Source organism: Paramacrobiotus metropolitanus, unplaced genomic scaffold, assembly GCF_019649055.1.
Source record: "Paramacrobiotus metropolitanus isolate TYO unplaced genomic scaffold, Prichtersi_v1.0 Parri_scaffold0000089, whole genome shotgun sequence".
In the NCBI taxonomy this organism is placed as follows: Eukaryota; Metazoa; Tardigrada; class Eutardigrada; order Parachela; family Macrobiotidae; genus Paramacrobiotus; species Paramacrobiotus metropolitanus.
Window position 1 is genome coordinate 92,221 of NW_026570309.1, and position 18,905 is coordinate 111,125.

Here is an 18,905-nt window from a genome sequence, read left to right on the forward strand (position 1 = left end):
TCATTACTGGGGATTTTGATTCCTAGCTTATTTGTGAATTTATCGTTTTAACAATCAATGGCAGTTTCTTCCAGAATTTTGTATTTTTGTATAAATATCCAATGTACAAAGTATGTACTTGAAAATTTTATATTGTACTCTAATAAAGTACTTCTAGTCTATTTGGCGCATGAGTACTGTCTTTATAGCCCGACTGCTTGCGCACAGCGCGAGTACAGCTCGTCGTAATACGTTATTCATTTACAGGATCGAAGGGATGACCGCGACGACAACAGCTCCCGACGATCGGTCATCGCGGATGCGGGGTGGCCACTGGCAGGGAAAGAGTAAATCGCCGGCCGGAGCGCATGCCGGCAGTGCTGCCCGGAGTAAACCAGCAAAGTAACGAGCGAAACGCGCGAAGAGGAAACAAAAGACCCGTGGTGGGGAACGCCCAAAGTGCGCTCCGGGATTGACCGTGCCATTTTTTCCGCTCTCGGCTTTTCCACAACAGTTTTTATTGATTCAAGAATTAATTTTAGGTGAATTTTTGGGTTGAATTTCTGTGCATGTTTGACATAAACTCAGTGAAGTGTTTTTACACAACATTTTTATATGTACGATGTTGCGTGATGACCTTTCGGAAACACAACGTTAATGCATTATGAAGCGTCGATATTATACATGCAGGTATTAATATCTGTTTTGTTAATTAGGGTACGCTGCGGGAAGGTATGCCGGCCATCATGCAGGCCTTCTACCTGCAGTTCTACGATCCGGACACGCACCTAAAAAGGAAGTACAGACAGATAGTCTGTACATTCTTTTTACTGAGTTTGGTGTGCTGGAAGAGGATAAAAGGTTTGGGCTGGTTATCCTGGCCGACCCACTGCCACACCTGCGTGTCCGGATCGTAAAATTGCAGGTAGAACGCCTGCATTACAACCGGAATGCTCCCACCGTATTAATAAGAATAATAATTAAACACGTACCTGCAAGTCGATGCTTTAGGAGGCTGTTCAACTTAAAGGTCATCACGTATACCGTAAAAATCAAGAACGCAATCGTACTACCGTATTGCATTATATCGCTGAACGAAGTCAGTGTCAGGCTTGCAAACAAATTCAAAACCAAAGATCATTTTTGATCAATTTTTACGCAAATAAAAATGGTCAACTGAGGAAAAATAAGGAAAGGTTTGGCACTTACTGCACGGATAATCCCGGAACATATTCTGAAGATATGAGAACGGGTTCGTCTCGCAGTTTAATCGAAGTTATGACTGTCAAACTTATGACTGTCAAACAGGAAAAAGAAATTCGTCATTGTCAAAATTTTATGTATATACGATGGGCTTTGCACGCCATTCATGCAGCATAACTCGCCTACACACTACAATATTACAGTGTTACTAAACAGTGCATATATTGAAGAGCAATTGCTGGATGGGTCGCGTTCGTCGGAAATCCACTTCCAAAGCAAGGTGATTGCTTTTGGTATGCTGACTGGTTTCGGCCATCAGTAAACGTCGGGTGCCATAACCGTCGGTCATAATACCCGGACTGGTGCCAGGATCTTGGACGTGTCTAATCGGATCTGGTTAAGTATTCGTCGCTAATTCAAAATCCAGTGATTTTTTTACGAAGACGTACGTAGTCGGTACTAGATCGTTTCCTAATTAGTAATAAAACTGCAAAATAATGTTTCGGCAGTTTTGCCCGTGTGTCGTAGTCGATTGCGGATTTGCTATTTTGTCGTTGTCGTAATCGCTGCTGCAGATCGCGCAAGGGAATGTTTGCACCATGCCGACGGCGGTCCCCCGAGTACCCGCTCCACGCTGAACGTACGGCGTCACTCCAGCGCCAAATAGACTAGAAGTGCTGTAGATGAAATCCAATTTTCAATGCACATCTAGGTAATATTAAAAATTCGTTTAAATTCGAACAGTTTTTAACTTTCGAATTCCCAACCGTGCTGATGACCTTTCGTGCGTGTTGCCGGCTCGGCGGCGTCCTCCGATCGGGTGCGTATCCAGGCAGGTTTGCATGTCGACTGTAAAGTAAGGTTTTGCGCTCTGCTAAAGCGGATAGAATCTACCAGAAAAGGCATCTGTGACAGTATGATTAAGGTAAAAAACATTTCTTCAAAAAAACACTGTATAATTTATTATCTGAACTTTTCAGAAAGTACTGTAACGTGAAGACCAATCTTTGTAGCTACTGCCTCCGGGCCCATACACTACGATATCATATGCCCTGCTGAATATTGCATACCAAGCTTCCACGTGCTCTGACACTGGGTGTACGCAGGTGCCATACTTGTCACTGCTGGTGCTAGCGCTTAAGCCGAATTCGGGGTAAAATACGAGTAACAAAAGAGTACAGTAACAGAATGACTCTGTTGAGGATTATGTAGATGTGCATTGACAGCTAATCGTAAGCACTGTATAAAATTTTTGAAGCCGTTTTCACGCCTGTGTTCTGCATTCGTGCGTGACTTTCTCTATAACTAGATCTGCATTTTAAATTGAACAAGTTCGAGGTTTTTATAGTGACTGCTGAAAACTAAGTAATAATAATTATTATTATGAAAGCGGAATAAAAGCACTTTAAGTACAAGAACTATCTGAAATAATAAGCAGCAATAAAGAGAAAATAATTCTGTTAATTATACTCGGGTGCGGATGTGTATCATTGGCATTTCCGTGTGCGCACAGAAAATGGGATGATGTTTGTTAGTTAGTGCGGCGCCGCGGCTAGACGCGCTAAAAAAGATTACAATAAATAAGTAAATTATTTACTTTGTTCTTGCTTATATTTCTTCTAAAAATGTACTATCTGGCGTGGACTGCTTTTTAGTTAGTTTTGCTTTCGGTTTTCGGGAAAACAACAAAGAAAACCCCAAAACATACAATTGCCGTTCGTAACCAGAAAACTTATCCAAAGCATTGTTCATAAAAACATTCATAACACTAACGAGTAACGACATCAACGTACACGATACAAGTGCGCTGAAAAATGCCAAGCCAACATAAGTAAGCAAAAACCATCGAATCCAACAAGCACCGCTGACTAATTCTACCCCAGTAAACTAAAGGTCACCAGAGCTTCACAGACGACACTCGCCAAGCCCTACAACAACTAAGTTACCAACAAGAAATCATTTCATAAGAAACTACAACTGACGAAAACGCAGAAATGTCCAATGCTTCCAAAAGGACAAATTCCAAAAATAATTCCCAGAATTAGCCACATGCAATAACGCCCATCCGAATGAGCGGCAAGTTAATCCACAATTCGGGATAAATCCGCAGTTTCCTGGTAAGCAGGCTCTGGGTAAAGCGCACCGGGAAGATGGTCTGTACTTCCTTTTTATTGAGCTTCGTGTGCTGGAAGAGGATAAAGGGTTTGGGCTGATTGTCCTGGCTGACCCACTGCCACACGTGTGTGTCGGGATCGTAGAACTGCAGGTAGAACGCCTGCATGATGGCCGGCATCCCTTCCCGCAACATACCCTAATTAACAATAAATATCAATTTCGGCGATTATAAATGCTGTATAAGTAAATAAATACAAAATATATGAATAAATGAATATGTATAAGTGAATATGTATAAATAAATAAATATGGATAAACAACTAAACGTAGGTTTCAATAAATGTATGCATGTACAGTATTAATGCTGCATTGCTAAAAATTCATCGCGCAACACCGTGCACATAAAAAATGTCGTATAAATTCTTAATTTCACCGCAGTTTATGTCAAGCATGTTAAGAAGGGAAAATGGCCGGGGAAAAAATTAAATTACACGGGCAATCTTGATCGTATGCATGAGTAATGGTGCGTCATGCATTTCAAAAGCTGTGCCGGCGTGCATGGTTGCCCGGCAAGAAAAAGAGAAATTACCACTGTAATATTAATAACACGCTGAGCTGAGTGAGCTCTCCGTTAAAGACTGCGTCATTTGCCCATGCTCTACGATATCATATTCACAGGATGTACAAAGTGTGGTCCATACTTTAAACAGCAGCTGCTGGATGGGTCGAGTGCGTCCAAAATCCACTTCCAGCGCCAGGTGATTGTTCTTATTCTGCTGACTTGTTTCGGCCGTCAAAAGACGCAGGTTGACATAGCCATCCGCCATAATATCCGGATCGGCGCCAAGGTCTTGTACCTGCGTTAATTAAGCTTTCTTCACTAGTTCAAAATCCAGAGCAATGTTTTGCGCCACTTCAATCGGTACTGATTTTTGTCATTAGCAAAAAACTAAGAGTATTTTAGCAAGTATACCCGTTTGTCGTAGTCGATTTCGAAATACTGGAGATCGCGCAGGGGAATGCGCTTGCACAGGGTGGGCGGCGGTCCGCCGGGTATCCGCTCCACACTGGGCTCGATCACCGGATGCGGCTCTTTGGGCGTTTCCCCACCACGGGCGTCTCCTGTTTCCTCTTCACGCGTTGCGCTCGTTACTTTACGAGTTTTACTCCGGGCAGCACTGCCGGCGTTCGCCCCGGCGACATACTCGTTCCCTGACCAGTGACCCCCTCGCATCCGCGACGACCGATCGTCGGGACGGCTGTCGTCACGGTCTTCCCTTCCTGTAAATGAATAACGTATCACGACGAGCGGTACTCGCTATGCGCAAGCAATCGGACTGAAACGGCCCCTTTCATGCGCCAAATAGAGTAGAAGAAATGTCTTTATTAAAAGTATATAAAATTGTCAAGTACATCAGATATTTGTACAAAATACATAATTAAACTCAATAAGCTGGAAAAAACTGCCGATTAATTGTTAGAACGACTAATTCAAAAATAATAATCATAGCTCAAAAATATCAATTACTGACGAAATAATGCCAAAAATTAATGATAACTGTTACTAGCTTTCTCGTACATACAAAACTACATACGTACATGCAAGCCTTAAGACTGGGCAAGCACTATCGAGCAATCAGCCACTGGACTACGTTTGACAACATCGTAGGTAAGAACAGCCGTCAAATTCTTCGTTACAATTAATATTCCAAATTTACTTTGTAAACTGTAAGTCTACGATGGCTTCATACGCGCTTATAACGAAGATATTTTGTAACATTTTTCAAGATCAGTTGGCAGTTCGGTTCGGCATATAGGGATGCAGTTGCCTATGCCAGATACTTGTTTAGTTCACATATCCTGCAGTGATAATTTCGAAAAAGCCGACCTAAATGTTCTGGAATGCAGAATGTGTTGCAGTCGCTTGTACTCTGATGGTGACTTATCTTTCTATTAGAAAAATTAACTGTATGAGGACGTATTCGAAATTTCGAAAGTTCGCGTTTTAACCCGCATTTACGGTTTCATTCTATTTATTCCATGTGTATCCACAAATCACATACACCCAATTTCTGGTTTAGTTGTAAGTGCCAAGAATTCTGCTGTTTCACGATTTTCAGTTGTCAGTTAGTCGCTGATCCCTGCTCGTGCCATGCAGTATTAAATTTAAAAATAATTACCTTCACTTTGCTTCGACCATCGTTCCTCCGTGACCGTCTGTGTTCGTCTCCTCTTCGCTCCGGCACCAGAATTCCCGGCGGCATCCGCCGGATGTTTGGACCAGGCCTTCCTGGACACCGGGGTCCGTTCCCGTTGTCCTCCCTCCTCTTCGCCACCGCCATAGGGATGGCGACGCGGCGCCATTTCCCCGTAAGCCTCTTTCGACCATTTCTGTGGTTTCGGATGCCGCTGTGCCGCATCACTCTCTTCCTCCTCTTCTTCGGTAACCGTACTGATGAGCTTTCGGGTATTGCCTGCCCGGCGGCGTCCTCCGGTCTGGTGAATTTCTCGGCAGGCTTGCACGTCTACTTTGAAGTAAGGTTTCCCGCTCCACTGCAGCGGATAAAATCTGGCAAAATAACAGAAAGATAATCACCCCGACCAAGAGCAGTCTACTGGAACTGTAATACCGCGATATGGATAAAATCAAGGGGGTTTCATGCTAATGAAGCGAAACTATGACGGTATGGTATGATTGATCGACAGGAAGAATAAAATTTTTCACTTATCACCGCCGATGTCAAATAATTATAACGGGCTTCCGAGACTTATACGAAGTCACTAGTGGCCGGTATATCATACGCCCCTGCACTACGATACTGCCATCAGTGCCATGTATTGTGTGCATTTGTTAGCTACGAACGTAGGTGTGATAATTATTAGTACTAAAAGGGCAATAATATCACTAAATAAACCGAGCCTGAACACAGGAAGACGCAGCGCTAAAGAAAGCGACTGCAGCAGCAAAAAATTCTGTATCCGGTGGTAATGCGAGAGCCAGAATAAGAATTATTTGCCGGTTAAGCTCTTTCTATCGTAAAAAAACCGAGAAAGGCGTCCTTTTCATCGAACATTCATATTATTTTGAACAACTGAGCCAGATTAACGCAGTAGAACGCATAAAGTACAACAGCGCAGTATGTACAAGCAGGCAGTTCGTGTTTCGATTCAACGTATGTAAAGTATATCATAAATAATTTACTAAACCTACGCACGGGTTCATTAATAATATGACAGTCCGTAAGCGACCGCAAAGCAGCACATCCTTGGAATTACCGTACTTATTTTTAATAGTCATCGGCCAATATTCATCCGTGCTGGGCTTGTACTGTCCTATGCATAGTGTATGGATAAAACATATAAATTCTATACCTTATTCCGTCCGCTCTTTTGGGGGCGATTTTCACTGGGTACACATCACCAGTACGATCCGGATCAGCGGATGGTGCACCAGAAAATACCTAAACACCGTAATACTGTATCCAGTAACAGGAGAATTGTGTACAGGGCCGTTATACCTGCACTAAGTGTACTAACATGTAATCGTAAATTAATATGAAAAATCGTTAATTATTACATATATATAAACCATTAGTTATTTCTGCTGGGAATTAATGAGTTTCGAATAAATGTATTAACGATAACAGCACAAATAGTTAGTTGATTTCCCTGTAAATCTCAAATTTGGTAAACTTATTTACTTAATTAGCTGTAGGGATATTGTTGATTTACCTACCCGCGGCTGACCCTCCGGTCCCAGGATGGTCGACCATTTCTTTTGGCTGGGATCGTGCAGGCGCACCGTGTACGCTTCCACCGCACCGGCATGGTGTTTCTGTCCGTTTCCGGTCACTTTCCATCCAGTCACCCTACGTGACGCGCCAAACTCGATCTGCAGCCAATAACCAGATACAGGCACATGCATGTTTTCAGCCAAAGTAAAGCGAAACAGAAAGATCAAATTAATGGTTGTATCGTCTAAAGCGCTACAATTGTTTTGGTGTCGTACTGCACCTAGAAATCTGTGCGGATCAGTTATTGTGTCGATTTGTGAAATAAAATACAATGTTTAACGATAAAAATTAATATTTATTAAAAATTTAAAAAAATTATTTTAGTTTTAATTATTCACACCTAAAGATAAAAAAAGCTATACATATTTTGAAACTATACGTGCAAATAGTATTCAAGTACCTGCAAATAATAATCATCTCCTGGACCGGTAAATCCGTTTTTGCCTTGAAAGACGAAGGGATCATTGGAATTCCAGTTGGCTGTGGCCGCTACTGCCGGCTTGGTTAACGGGCTGCTGAACGCACTGCTAGGAAGAGTGTGAACGAAATACTCGGCTTCGCCGCCGCAATCTTCGTTATAAGCGCCCTCTTCTTCCATTTCTTCGCTTTCACCATGCACCGAAGTGCCGCGTATATTATCTACATGAAGTACAAAATCCTCAGAAATTCACGCAACATTACGTATCTATTGAAATAACAGTATTTACTAGGGTGTACTGTGCACCGTAATCCCCCCTGCAGCCACATCAATCAGAAAGAAAGTCAGAAAAATTGCAAAAAAACTGAAATATCGCGAATTGTCAACTGCTGATTAATTCAGCTGCAATTCCTGGACTTCGTTACCCTGCGTGCCTATTACGTAATGTAAAGATAGAAGTGTAGTAATGCGTTAAACTGTGTTTTATTATCGCACCTGAATAATGCCGGCCGAATTTGTCCGGCTTGGGATGATCCGCTGACCCGCTCCAGTGATGCCTCGCTTCTTCTGCAGAAAGTAAAGTCTCATCAGTCGCGATGAGTAATACAATAAAATTCAGTAAGATTACAGTAAAAAATTAATTCTATCAGTAAATTAAATATCGCAAAGCCGCTTGCGAAATACGGCGGATCCCCATGCAAGGGCCATTTTACTACGTCGCATCCGCTGCAATTTTGAATGCTGTAGAAAAGGATTTGGTAAAATTAATACAAGAGAAATCAAATCTCTGATAATACAGTTGTACTGTGCGTACAAGAGTTATTGAATTTTAAGGAATTCATGAGCCATCATTAAAACCGAAATCGATCCCCTCAATATAATTCATAGTCGGACGTTGTGGATGGCGTTTAAAGATTAACAGCAATGATTTTGAAAAACAAGCATTTCATTTGTTATTTGTTAATTTTAGTAAATCTGTTCAAGCGTGTGGTATATTAGCAAATAAAAAAACAAAAATAAGCTATTAGAATTGACAAAAACTTGAAAAAAGTAAAATTTTCAAAAACTGCAAGCCTCATACCGCGGGTGACGGTGGGGAATTTCTGCGGTTTCCGTTTGACATGACCGACAAAGCGCGGCGACTCATCCTCGCCATCTTCTCCGCCTTCCTCGGCGGAAGTTTCGTGGATAGTGGTTTTGACAATTTTGCGGGTCTTAACGTTTCCACTCCGACTTCTATCACTTCCGGTTTGGCTGGAACCGGATATTTGTACACTGGCAGCGTGCTCGTCGCGCATTTGCTGGAACCACCATTTTGGCACTTCTATAAATCAAAAATATTTCGTTAATTATTATTACAAAATGAATACACAAAAACAGCGACGATAGTTACTGAAACTCAGAAATGCGTTTGACAAAAAACATAATCACTGCTCAAATTTCTTTTCATCAGTTTACGAATTGATACTTGTTGCATTCTGCATGCATGTGACCTTTTTTACCTGGTGCTGTTTGTCAAGTATTCTAACATACATAATGTAAAAGCTGTATATAGAAGAGCACGAACGCGTAGTATTTATAAAAAAACTAATAAAACATAAGTAGAAAAGTAAGTATTGTAGTAAAATCAGAGAAAAATAATTCTGTTTACCGTACTCGAGAGCGGGTATGGAATGATCGCCCAGCTTCAGTTTGATCTGCAGCGTCACCTTCTCCGGAGGCTGCACAGGGAGATCGGCATCGACAAAATCATCATTATGCATATCACTGACATCATCCTGAATATTCACGGAATCCGCATACTGGCGATTCCGCAGCTGGTACATGGTTGGTCTGCCGACGGAACGTTTCCGGCTGGCTTCCAGGGGATGTGCGGGACGAAAGAGATGAATAGCGGGGAGGCGATGATCAAAAGGGAGCAGTGTCTCAGTGCAGCATAGTAACAGCATGACATTCAGCCAGGCGAAAAGGTCACACGCGCGCATACTGGTGAACACATGGGGAGGGCGGGGGAAAGGTCATTGCTGGAGGTTAAAAAGGTCATCGAGGTGTGGCCACTGTGTCCGTGGAATTGTCCATAGTTCATTATTTGGGATTCATTAAGTAGTCTATCAGCCAGATAAAGGCTGAGTTCTTTACTGGGTTGCTACACAACAGTTAATGGGAAATAACTGTAATCCTGCCTGTATTAATTTGTTTGAAAAGTACTCTACTGTACTGATCTTCTGCATCATTATAGGAACGCCTCGTATTCTGTGCGTATTGTATGTGTACACACTGTGCAGTGATATTCAGTTTCTTATCAGCCATAAACGCAGACGCCAATATAGTGATTTTTTTCCATAATTTGACAAATTTTGAATGCTTACGTGTAACAATCCGAAAGGACAGCAACTGCTACTGCCACTCTCCACAGCTTCTTACCAAAAATCGGTGTTATCTACACAAATACCAAAACTCTTCACAAATGCATAAATTTCGGGGGAAAACACCAGAAATTGCTTGAAAATTCGTTTAAAAGACATTGGTGCAGAGCAATGACTAGGATCTAAATAAAGGCTGCCGTGGTTCCTGATTAATCTCGTCACCATACACGTCAAAAACATTTTTATTATTTTACTTTAAGAACAGCAGGTTAAGGAAAATATGCAGAGCACTTCTCGATTCTGATAGTCCTATATAGTCCGAGCTAGTGTACATAAGACCTTTCATTATTTTGCACCTGGCCCATGCAGCGGTAGTGGCACAGTTACCGACATGCTCTGAAGAGTCAAGACCGCGTTACTGACGAAACCAAAAGACAGTGGATATAGCATTTCAGGGAAACTGAGAAAGCTCATGGTCAGCTCGAAAAGAAGAGGCAAGGCCTTCCGAATTGTGGCAGGTCGTAAACACTTACAGAGTACAGTGCCAGATTGTATTGTTCTCCTGCCGAATGTTGGAACAAAGTCGTTCCCCTTCCAGTGAATCGCTGTGCCTTAGAGCGAAACCACACTGGCGAGCGGCTCTTTTTGCAAATCCCGTCTGTACCGGTACCCGCTCAGACCACTGGCTAGAGTGTTCTTCAGGTGACAGGGCAGTCCAAAGTCTTCTGGCTTTGGGCAGTCTCGTCGGCCTGGCTACAGAACAGGTAATAAAACAATTCAGCTGGCTGCCGGCCACCCACCTCAACCAGGTGCGATTTGGCTCTGACTCTGTGATCTACCCAACTAGTACAGATACTGACTGCATTATTTCGAGATACACAAACTCTGTCTACCGGCTATTCTGCAATCTGCACGATATCCTGCTTACCTGCAAATGCTCGCACTGTGCGAAGGCCTTCGCACTTGAAGTGTGGCCGTAGCAAAAGTCTTCATAACATTTTACCAACGTGAGGCAGGTTGTCAGTTGTCACGGCTCTCCTTCATATCACTACGGTTGACCGAAACCGTTAGGGCGTACATGGGCATTCCACTCAAAATACTCAGTAATATTATTATTTTGTCATACATCTTACCAGGGCTCGGTCACCACTCCCCCCCTCGGAAAAATCTCATTTTTTGTTTGAAGACACAATAGGTATGGGGAACACTTACAAAAATACTTTCATCGGCAATGGTCCAGTGGGCGCGGCCAAACACGAATTTAATGGTTGACATTATGGCATGTATCGCCATTGCCGTATTGCTGTACATAATTATGGTGTTACAGATTACACTGATAAATTTACTTTTCGAGTTCTGTGGCATCTATCACCACTGTAGCTTTACTCCCTGATTTGATTTTGCTTCCTAATTCACTGTTTTGAAAAATTCAAAATTGTTAGAGAACTCGCCAATGGCTGCTGTACTTAAACCCGAACAGACCGTGTGCTGCAAGTCCATGCCTTTTAGAGCTTGATACGTGGCGTGATTCTTTAAAATGTTACGTCATTTCAAAACAGTGGATTAGGAAGCAAAATCAAATCAGGGAGTAAAGCTACAGTGGTGATGGATGCCACAGAACTCGAAAAATAAATTTATCAGTGTAATCTGTAACACCATAATTATGTACAGCAATACGGCAATGGCGATACATGCCATAATGTCAACCATTAAATTCGTGTTTGGCCGCGCCCACTGGACCATTGCCGATGAAAGTATTTTTTTAAGTGTTCCCCATACCTATTGTGTCTTCAAACAAAAGATGAGATTTTTCCGAGGGGGGAGGTGGTGACCGAGACCGGGTTAGTAGCAGCCTTGGTAGCCGTTATCATTATTGTAGTGGCCATGTTTCCGGTTGGCCGACGTTGCACTTCAGCGAACTTCAGCAATCGTAAGTACATATTTCGGTAGTCACCACTTAACATGGCGCCGTTTTCCCAATCGCAAGAAGGAACCGGCCAGCTGGCAAAGTATGTACGAATTCTGCAAGCCAGCGTACGAACCCGGCCGAAAAGCCATGATCTGCACTCCATGTTTTGAGGGATTCGCGTTTCGCCATCCGGGGCATGATGAGGATAGTGGCAGCCCATCCACCAACACGTACCGGGAACCTTCTCCCACCGCCATCTCAATACACCAACCGCCAGCGCTGGTGACTTGTCAGAAAGGTAAACCACAACATGAAATAACACCGCGTTATGCACGTTACAATTATTGCAGTGCTTTTTTATACTGATGATTTTTTTTATCAGACGCTGTATTACTTATATTACCTCACAACCGATAATTACGATTTTTACTGGAGTTTTATATTTTTCTCTACCGAAGTGTTAGAAATTTGTCTTCGGTGCTACATTACCTCAGTATTTAATAATCACTGCCATAAAGAAACTCGATCATGTTTTTTTTAAATCTTCGGGCTCTTCATCGTACCAGTTATACGAGTTATCGTACCAGTTATACTCGTATATTATTTCATAAATGTCTGGTCGTTGCACTTATATTTTAAGCTTAATTTCTGCATTCCGATCGAGAGCTGCAGTGATTGTGTATGCGGGACGAGACCATCATAAAAGCATTTAATACATTGATAACAGTAACCTTTACACGAGGATATTTAAAGACATTGAAAAATAATGAAATACCGTATCTAAAATTCATTAAAGTAAAATTTTGTGTCTGTTAGCGACATTATTACTGTAATTAATTAAAAATTATTTGCGACATTATTCAGATTCCGAGCTGTACAAAGATTTCGATGACCTGGTGCGCGACATCGGCAACGTGAGCACCACTTTTTCCCGTCTCATGATGCCCATCCAGAACAACGACCGCTACTGTGTATTTTATCGCAGTCGCTCGGATACACAATCCCCTTCCGACGCCTTCGAGCGCTGCGTCTACTTCCGCAACACACTGGAGCCGTGCGTCGAGTCATTCAGCCGGCGCCGAGTACAACAACCGGGATTGCCGGCCTCCGATGTGGAAGGGCGCGCGCAACTGGAAGCCCTGCTGGCGGGTGTGGACAGGCTTGTCCGCTGCCCGGGACTCGATGCCGCGTCCACACATGCTCTGCTGCCGTCGGATGCGGTCTACCAGGATGAATCATCCATGCCGTACACCTTGCGCGTACAGAATTGTGAACTGCTGTACCAACCGATAACCGGAAGCCGTCTACGGTAAAATTGCATAAACTGGTATACGAACTGTTTGTCGTTCGCCTTCGTAATAATAATTATTTTAATGAATTTGCAATTTTTTTAAAAAATCACTTGTTATTCTTGTTCACAGCTGATGTAATTACGTTAAAACTGTAATGTTGCTTTTATACAGATACGAGTACATCTTTACTTACAGATGCATGCAGTATTTGTATCACTTTACAGATACATCTACTAATTTATTTAATTTGCAGATGTGCCGGGTGTTCTGCACTGCAAGCGAAACTTGCCCGTCGAAAAAAACGCCCATCCCAAAACGAATCGGAACTAGAAGGAGCTGCTGACTTCAAGCGCACCCATTTCGTATAAATAGTGGTCGTATAAGTTTTTTTCATCAAAGTAACGCTGCGAAAATCGATCGCAAACATCATGGAATTCCATCGAAATCATGCCGACTCTATGTTTTATTAAGTTCTCACCAAATCTCTAATAAAGCCAAAAAAATAGGTATAACCAATGTTCATAAATCGCTTTTCGAGTGGTAGCACAATTCTGTTAACCATTTAAGTACAGATAAAACTCGCAATCATTACAGAGTGTCCATTAAAAACCAGGGAAAAATCCTGTGTGACGGTGTTAATGACGACGTTCGTCAGAGAATATCAGAATAATATAAAACTGGATAAACCATTATATTAAGTAATAAAATAACGGAATAACACCTTTTATATTGACAAGGACAAATAAACACCTAACCTCCACGAGTACACATCAATCATCAGCACACTCAGATCAAAAGAAAACGCCTCCACTGTCGGCCACCGCCACCTCCCGGGGCGCGCGCCTCTTCACAGATCCCACTCCTGGCGACACATGGGACAAGTCTGCTTCTGCTGCTGCTGCGACTGCAGCCACTTCTGGATGCAGTGCACGTGGAAGGTGTGCGTGCACTTGCCGCTGACGATGGGGCAGTCCTCACCGGGGAAACGGCAGTCACTGCAGCAGCCGGCGAAGGGCGACCGGCAGATGCCGCAGTCGTCCTCGTCCGTGCCCTTCCAGCGCCAGTTCACCACGGCGTGCCACTCGTGGATCACCACCTTCATCCGCGGCAGACGCTTTCCCTGGGCGTTGTAGACGTCTACGACAAGAACGGGCAGTTACCGTAAATGTTCTGTCGTTGAACAATTTAAAACAGACGAAACCAATACGCAAAGAGAACTCTTTCTTAAAAGCAGACTAACAAGAGGTAGTAAAAATAGCAAACTATAATTAGAAACAATAATAACTGATAGTAATAATTAACGATAGTTAAAGTATTCAAAATGCTTGAAACTTCCTCACAGTGATAACAACAATTTTCCAAAAAAAGCCTCTTATTCAAAGATAAATACATTTATTTTTATTTTTCGCGGGAAATTTCGGGGCGCATAGAAGTTAATTAAAATAATAATGAAAAATAGTATTATCAATTATTACGATCTCAATTTTGTTCCAAAATCTTATTACTACAATCGTATTATTTTAATCTATACTAGTACATTATAATACTATCGAGAAGATAAGGCAAAATTGAAAAGAGTCAAAAACTGGGCTTCAGTGCTTCACCACTGATGTATTAAGTAACTGCGAATCTTGTTACAATGTTGCAACATTAGAAGTCTCTTTAGTCTTTCCGAATAAAATTATACAGCTGTTCATGATCATGTTATGATTTGAATGAATAATTTATTTTATCCAGATTTTACGACAACAGATTTCGCAAGTAAAACAATAAAAACATACAATAATCCGTTTTGGAACTTACTGTGTAACTAATCGTAAGTAACTTACATAACTTCGAGCAGTTTTTATGCAGTATGGAACTTCTCGCTACGTTGTTAATGGTTTACCCTGCCAGTTTCTTGGTTACTTAGAATATTCTACGCCCTGAATCATCAAAAAGGGAATGACGCTTTGTCGCTTTCCAGTTCGTGTAAATAACTAGCAAGCAGTACACAGCCCCGTTGCTCTTGTACCTTTAGGCGCTTCTTCAACAATCTCCATAGGCTGGTTCTCCACTTCAGCTGCAGAATAGGGCAGGATTTCGGGACTGGGCTGGTGGTGGGGATAGGAGGAGGTGGAGGGGCTCTCGCTGAGATCAGCCGATGTGGGGAGATTATCCGATTTGCTCCGTTTAGCAGCAGCTTCCCGTTCCATCGCCGCGGTGCGCGAACGAGTCATGCGCTTCATTTTCCAACGCGATCCACGAAAATTACATAAAGTATCAGGGTATCGGGTCCACGTAGCACGAGACTAAACCAGCTGATGTTCCTGTGAATGTCAAATAAATCTTCGACGTACAGTTTCTCTAAAATTGTAGCACAACTTCACAAGAGACAAAGTCAAAGTGGCCAACAGTTGTGAAAAAATTTCCAGGATAAATATTTTAACTTTTAAAATAGCACGAAATGAAAAATGAAAAACTACGGCAACGGTGGAAAAGCTCATGGTGAGCTAAATTCGAAGTGACTGCCAGACGGCAGGAGATGTCGTTGTGGACGTCGGACAGTAGTACGTATTTAACAATACCAGTATGTATTTAATAATAACTTTTTTACATTTTGCTGCCTTTTTGCTTTGATTTATTTATCGGAACATCCAGCCAATTTCTTAGAGATAAAAATTAAAATGGATTTAAATAATTACCGTAAAACAGTTGCAATCTTGTACGAATTTTCTCAATGCTAAGCAGCAACGAAAAAGTATTACATTAGCAAAACCATAACAAATTTTAATATTAATGAATATTAATTATAATAATTAATATTAATAACAATTTAAAAATGCTTTACAGTAAATAATAAATTAGTTGGATGCTTGCTTTTGTTACCCAGGTGCTTATGATGGGGCCCCTGCCTTGGCGGGTGCGATAAGTGCATCAATATCTTCAGCTGGGCACAGACGAATTGCACCGCACTGAGGCATCAGCTGCGCTGCACTTGCCTAATCGCTAGTGCACTTCTACTGTGTCACGAGCCTTTCTGATTTAAACAGCTTGTATTCAAGGACTTTATTTTTCGGCTGAACAGTTTTTGAATTTTAAGTCATAAAAAAACGAACGTTTACACATTTCGACATTCATACATCTAGATAGTAGGCTCATAAGACGTTTTACGTTAACGCAAAGAATTTCGATTAAAAGCTTGAAAATAATGTAAAAGCTATTTGACATAGATCGTTTTACATTCAGATTTTTTAATAAGATTTAAAAAGTTAAACATTTGAAGATAATTGCTATCCTGACACATCCCAATTTTCGAAGCAGCCGTTAATACATTATCTACCCAAAGCACCTAACAAAATAAAAGAACTTTTGTGAAAAATTAACGGTAAATTTAAAAATAGTAAGTCACGCAGATCAGAAAAAAGACCACATTTAAACATACTGTACTGACACCCCTGCACTCGGAGAAAGTTTTGCTGTGCAGCCACGCGTACGTTGTACGACTCTGCGTTCACATACACGGCTTGCAACTGCATGCAGACTGCTATTATTGGCTGAACGCAATCGGCTTTAAATCCACCTGTCTACAGTACCGTGCTGCTCATACTGTACAAAATTTCCCCAAGTGCAGGGTGTCAGTACAGTAACAGTAGGTACCGTAAACTAGCCGCAATACGTACAGAACGATATTATAGATGTTAGCAATTTACCAAGCATAATGCATTTAAATGCTCAAAAACTATTGACCGTATTTTTCTCCGAATCTCGTCAATATCGTAATGCCGGAAGGTTAAGGAGTTATTTCTCTAATAATCTTAGTTTTCTATTGCTAATAGGAAAACTTCAAGAGATCTTCCAACCATGTCGTAAAAATCTGCGAGACAGTCAATCGAACAGTCAGCAATATGCAAACCAAAACGCAAATGGATCTATTAACAGCTTATATATAATATGTAGCTCTTGCGATACCCAATAGTCCCCATACAACTCGGTTTACACCCGCAATGGTTTCGAAACACAAATAAAAGAAGGTTCCATCTGTATGAATTAAATGAGGTGAGTAAAGCGCGATTTGTCGCTGTAACTTTCCGATTTTTTTTATTAACTGAGGCTACAGCCTAAGTTTTCTGACTTCCGTTCCCTTCATTCACAAAACCTCTCTCCCAACTGATTCTATCTCAGAGTACAAGCGAAATAAGAAAGAATTATTTGGTATGCATTCCTTGATATCAAGACACAATTATTGATTTAGGCTGTAGCCTAAGTTGCTATTTTATTGTTTTCCAAAACATTCTTTTGAATTTAGGTTGCAGCCTATTTTATTGCGGTATACTACAAGCTTTCCCCTTTCTGTGTCAATAGAAGCTGCGACTTATTTTCTTCCGCATATGTAATTTTCAACGGTGAGACTACCTTTAAGCTGATGTAAGATACCCTTTGTGATTCAAAGTACTTCTTTCTTCGGCTTTATCGAAAACTGTTGCCATTTTTTAATTGTTTCTTTTATCGCTTCTTGTTTTTAACGAAATACCGGTACAATAGTTTTGTTGTTCTTTAGTAATGAATGCTGCATGTTAAAAAACATGCTAAAATTATATCCTAAAAAACTATGTCATCTGCTTGTCTTTTCATTTTGCATGTTATTGGGACTTATAATAAATTAAAATTCGGTCCTTAGTGAGCTCAACGTTAGACACTAAATTACAAGACAAAACTGCAAACATTTGAGCATGTTATGGTTTGCTATATGGTAATACTGATTTTCATCAGTGCGTAAATGCTGAAAATTGACAGCACTGTGGACAACTATATTAGAAGACAAAATTAACAGGACGTCGTTGCAAACAGCAGTCGTAGATATTGGTTTGTGTGGTCAAGTCACCGGAAGTTGCTTTTTTTACTGCTTTTCTTAATGTCATGGATTTAATCGCTTTCATACACGGCTGGTAACTTATGAAGGCAAACTATATGTATTTAAATATTTTGCGACTATGCCTTTTACGGTAACAATCGTGTAAAAGAAATAGGTTTTCTGAAATTGGAGGCATAAAAATTCTCTGGCAACTTAAGTGAGTCTTTTGAAGCCATTAAAACAAGTGGTTTACCAAAGTAGCAATCACTGGGGACATGACCTGCATCTTGCATTACGCATTTTTTCAAATTACAACCAAGTCCAAGTCCAAGTTGCCCAACAAAACGATTTAGAAAGATCTGCGTATTTTTTTGTAAACAGTGTTACAAGGGGTGATTTTTGAAGGTCTCAAAGTTATAAAGCGTGCAGCAGCGTGAGGAAATATAGTGTATATGACTTGCACTGGCGGCAAGGATGCGCTCTAGTGGGAAAGTGCGCTGTGCAAATGCATTTCTGCAATGCCCGCCTGATGGTTAAGACCCGCCTCATCGCACCCGCCAAGGCGGGTGCCCGCCATAAGCACCTGGCCTGCTTGTTAGAGGCACGACAGCCTGCGTGATAGATACGCCACTTTGCGTATGCGTATCACTGCACACATGCTGATTCGCCCTCTCTTGTACGTACGTGAGTGGCTGCACTGCACTCTCCGCCTAGCGGATACACCGCGGGCGCACTCACTGAGCATACTTGCTCTCTCGCTCCTCTCTCTCGCTGTATGACTCAGCGCATATACGCTCGCGTTGGATACGAGTCCAGTCTGCGCACTTAGTGTTGGGTCGGCCCGGCCCGGCCCGGCCCGGCGCGGCCCGGCCCGAGCAAGAGGGCCGGGCCGTCATTTGCACGGCCCGGGCCGCGGGCCGATCCGGGCTGCGGCCCGACATGTCCCCGGCCGCGGCCCGGGCCGTCTGCATCACAGCAAGATTTCATTCCCGGAT

The 18,905-nt window shown here is 42.0% G+C and overlaps 3 protein-coding genes across 4 annotated transcripts; 1 reads left to right on the forward strand and 2 right to left on the reverse strand.

Moving 5' to 3' along the window:
* Positions 1-2,911: 2,911 nt before the first annotated feature.
* Positions 2,912-11,097, reverse strand: LOC129596388 (uncharacterized). 2 transcript variants are annotated; one of them, XM_055493657.1, is made up of 14 exons: positions 11,088-11,097; positions 10,804-10,923; positions 10,409-10,628; positions 9,879-9,949; positions 9,161-9,655; positions 8,591-8,833; positions 8,005-8,076; positions 7,492-7,730; positions 7,034-7,189; positions 6,670-6,758; positions 5,478-5,866; positions 4,271-4,578; positions 3,999-4,154; positions 2,912-3,493 (listed from the first exon to the last, which is right to left on the reverse strand). In XM_055493657.1, the coding sequence occupies exons 5-14, from the start codon at positions 9,492-9,494 to the stop codon at positions 3,224-3,226; spliced, it is 2,256 nt and encodes a 751-aa protein (XP_055349632.1). In that variant the 5' UTR covers positions 9,495-9,655; positions 9,879-9,949; positions 10,409-10,628; positions 10,804-10,923; positions 11,088-11,097; the 3' UTR covers positions 2,912-3,223. The 2 variants fall into 2 exon arrangements, with proteins under 2 accessions (XP_055349632.1, XP_055349633.1); XM_055493658.1 differs by lacking the exons at positions 9,879-9,949; positions 10,409-10,628; positions 10,804-10,923; positions 11,088-11,097 and having other exon boundaries at positions 9,166-9,291.
* Positions 11,098-11,803: 706 nt separating this feature from the next.
* On the forward strand, positions 11,804-13,666 carry LOC129596408 (uncharacterized). The gene is made up of 3 exons (XM_055493682.1): positions 11,804-12,082; positions 12,649-13,093; positions 13,330-13,666. Exons 1-3 carry the CDS (start codon positions 11,887-11,889, stop codon positions 13,442-13,444), a joined length of 756 nt encoding a protein of 251 aa, XP_055349657.1. The 5' UTR covers positions 11,804-11,886; the 3' UTR covers positions 13,445-13,666.
* LOC129596409 (RING-box protein 1-like) lies at positions 13,513-15,524 on the reverse strand. Its single transcript, XM_055493683.1, has 2 exons — positions 15,091-15,524; positions 13,513-14,213 (listed from the first exon to the last, which is right to left on the reverse strand). Exons 1-2 carry the CDS (start codon positions 15,302-15,304, stop codon positions 13,924-13,926), a joined length of 504 nt encoding a protein of 167 aa, XP_055349658.1. The 5' UTR covers positions 15,305-15,524; the 3' UTR covers positions 13,513-13,923.
* Positions 15,525-18,905: the final 3,381 nt, after the last annotated feature.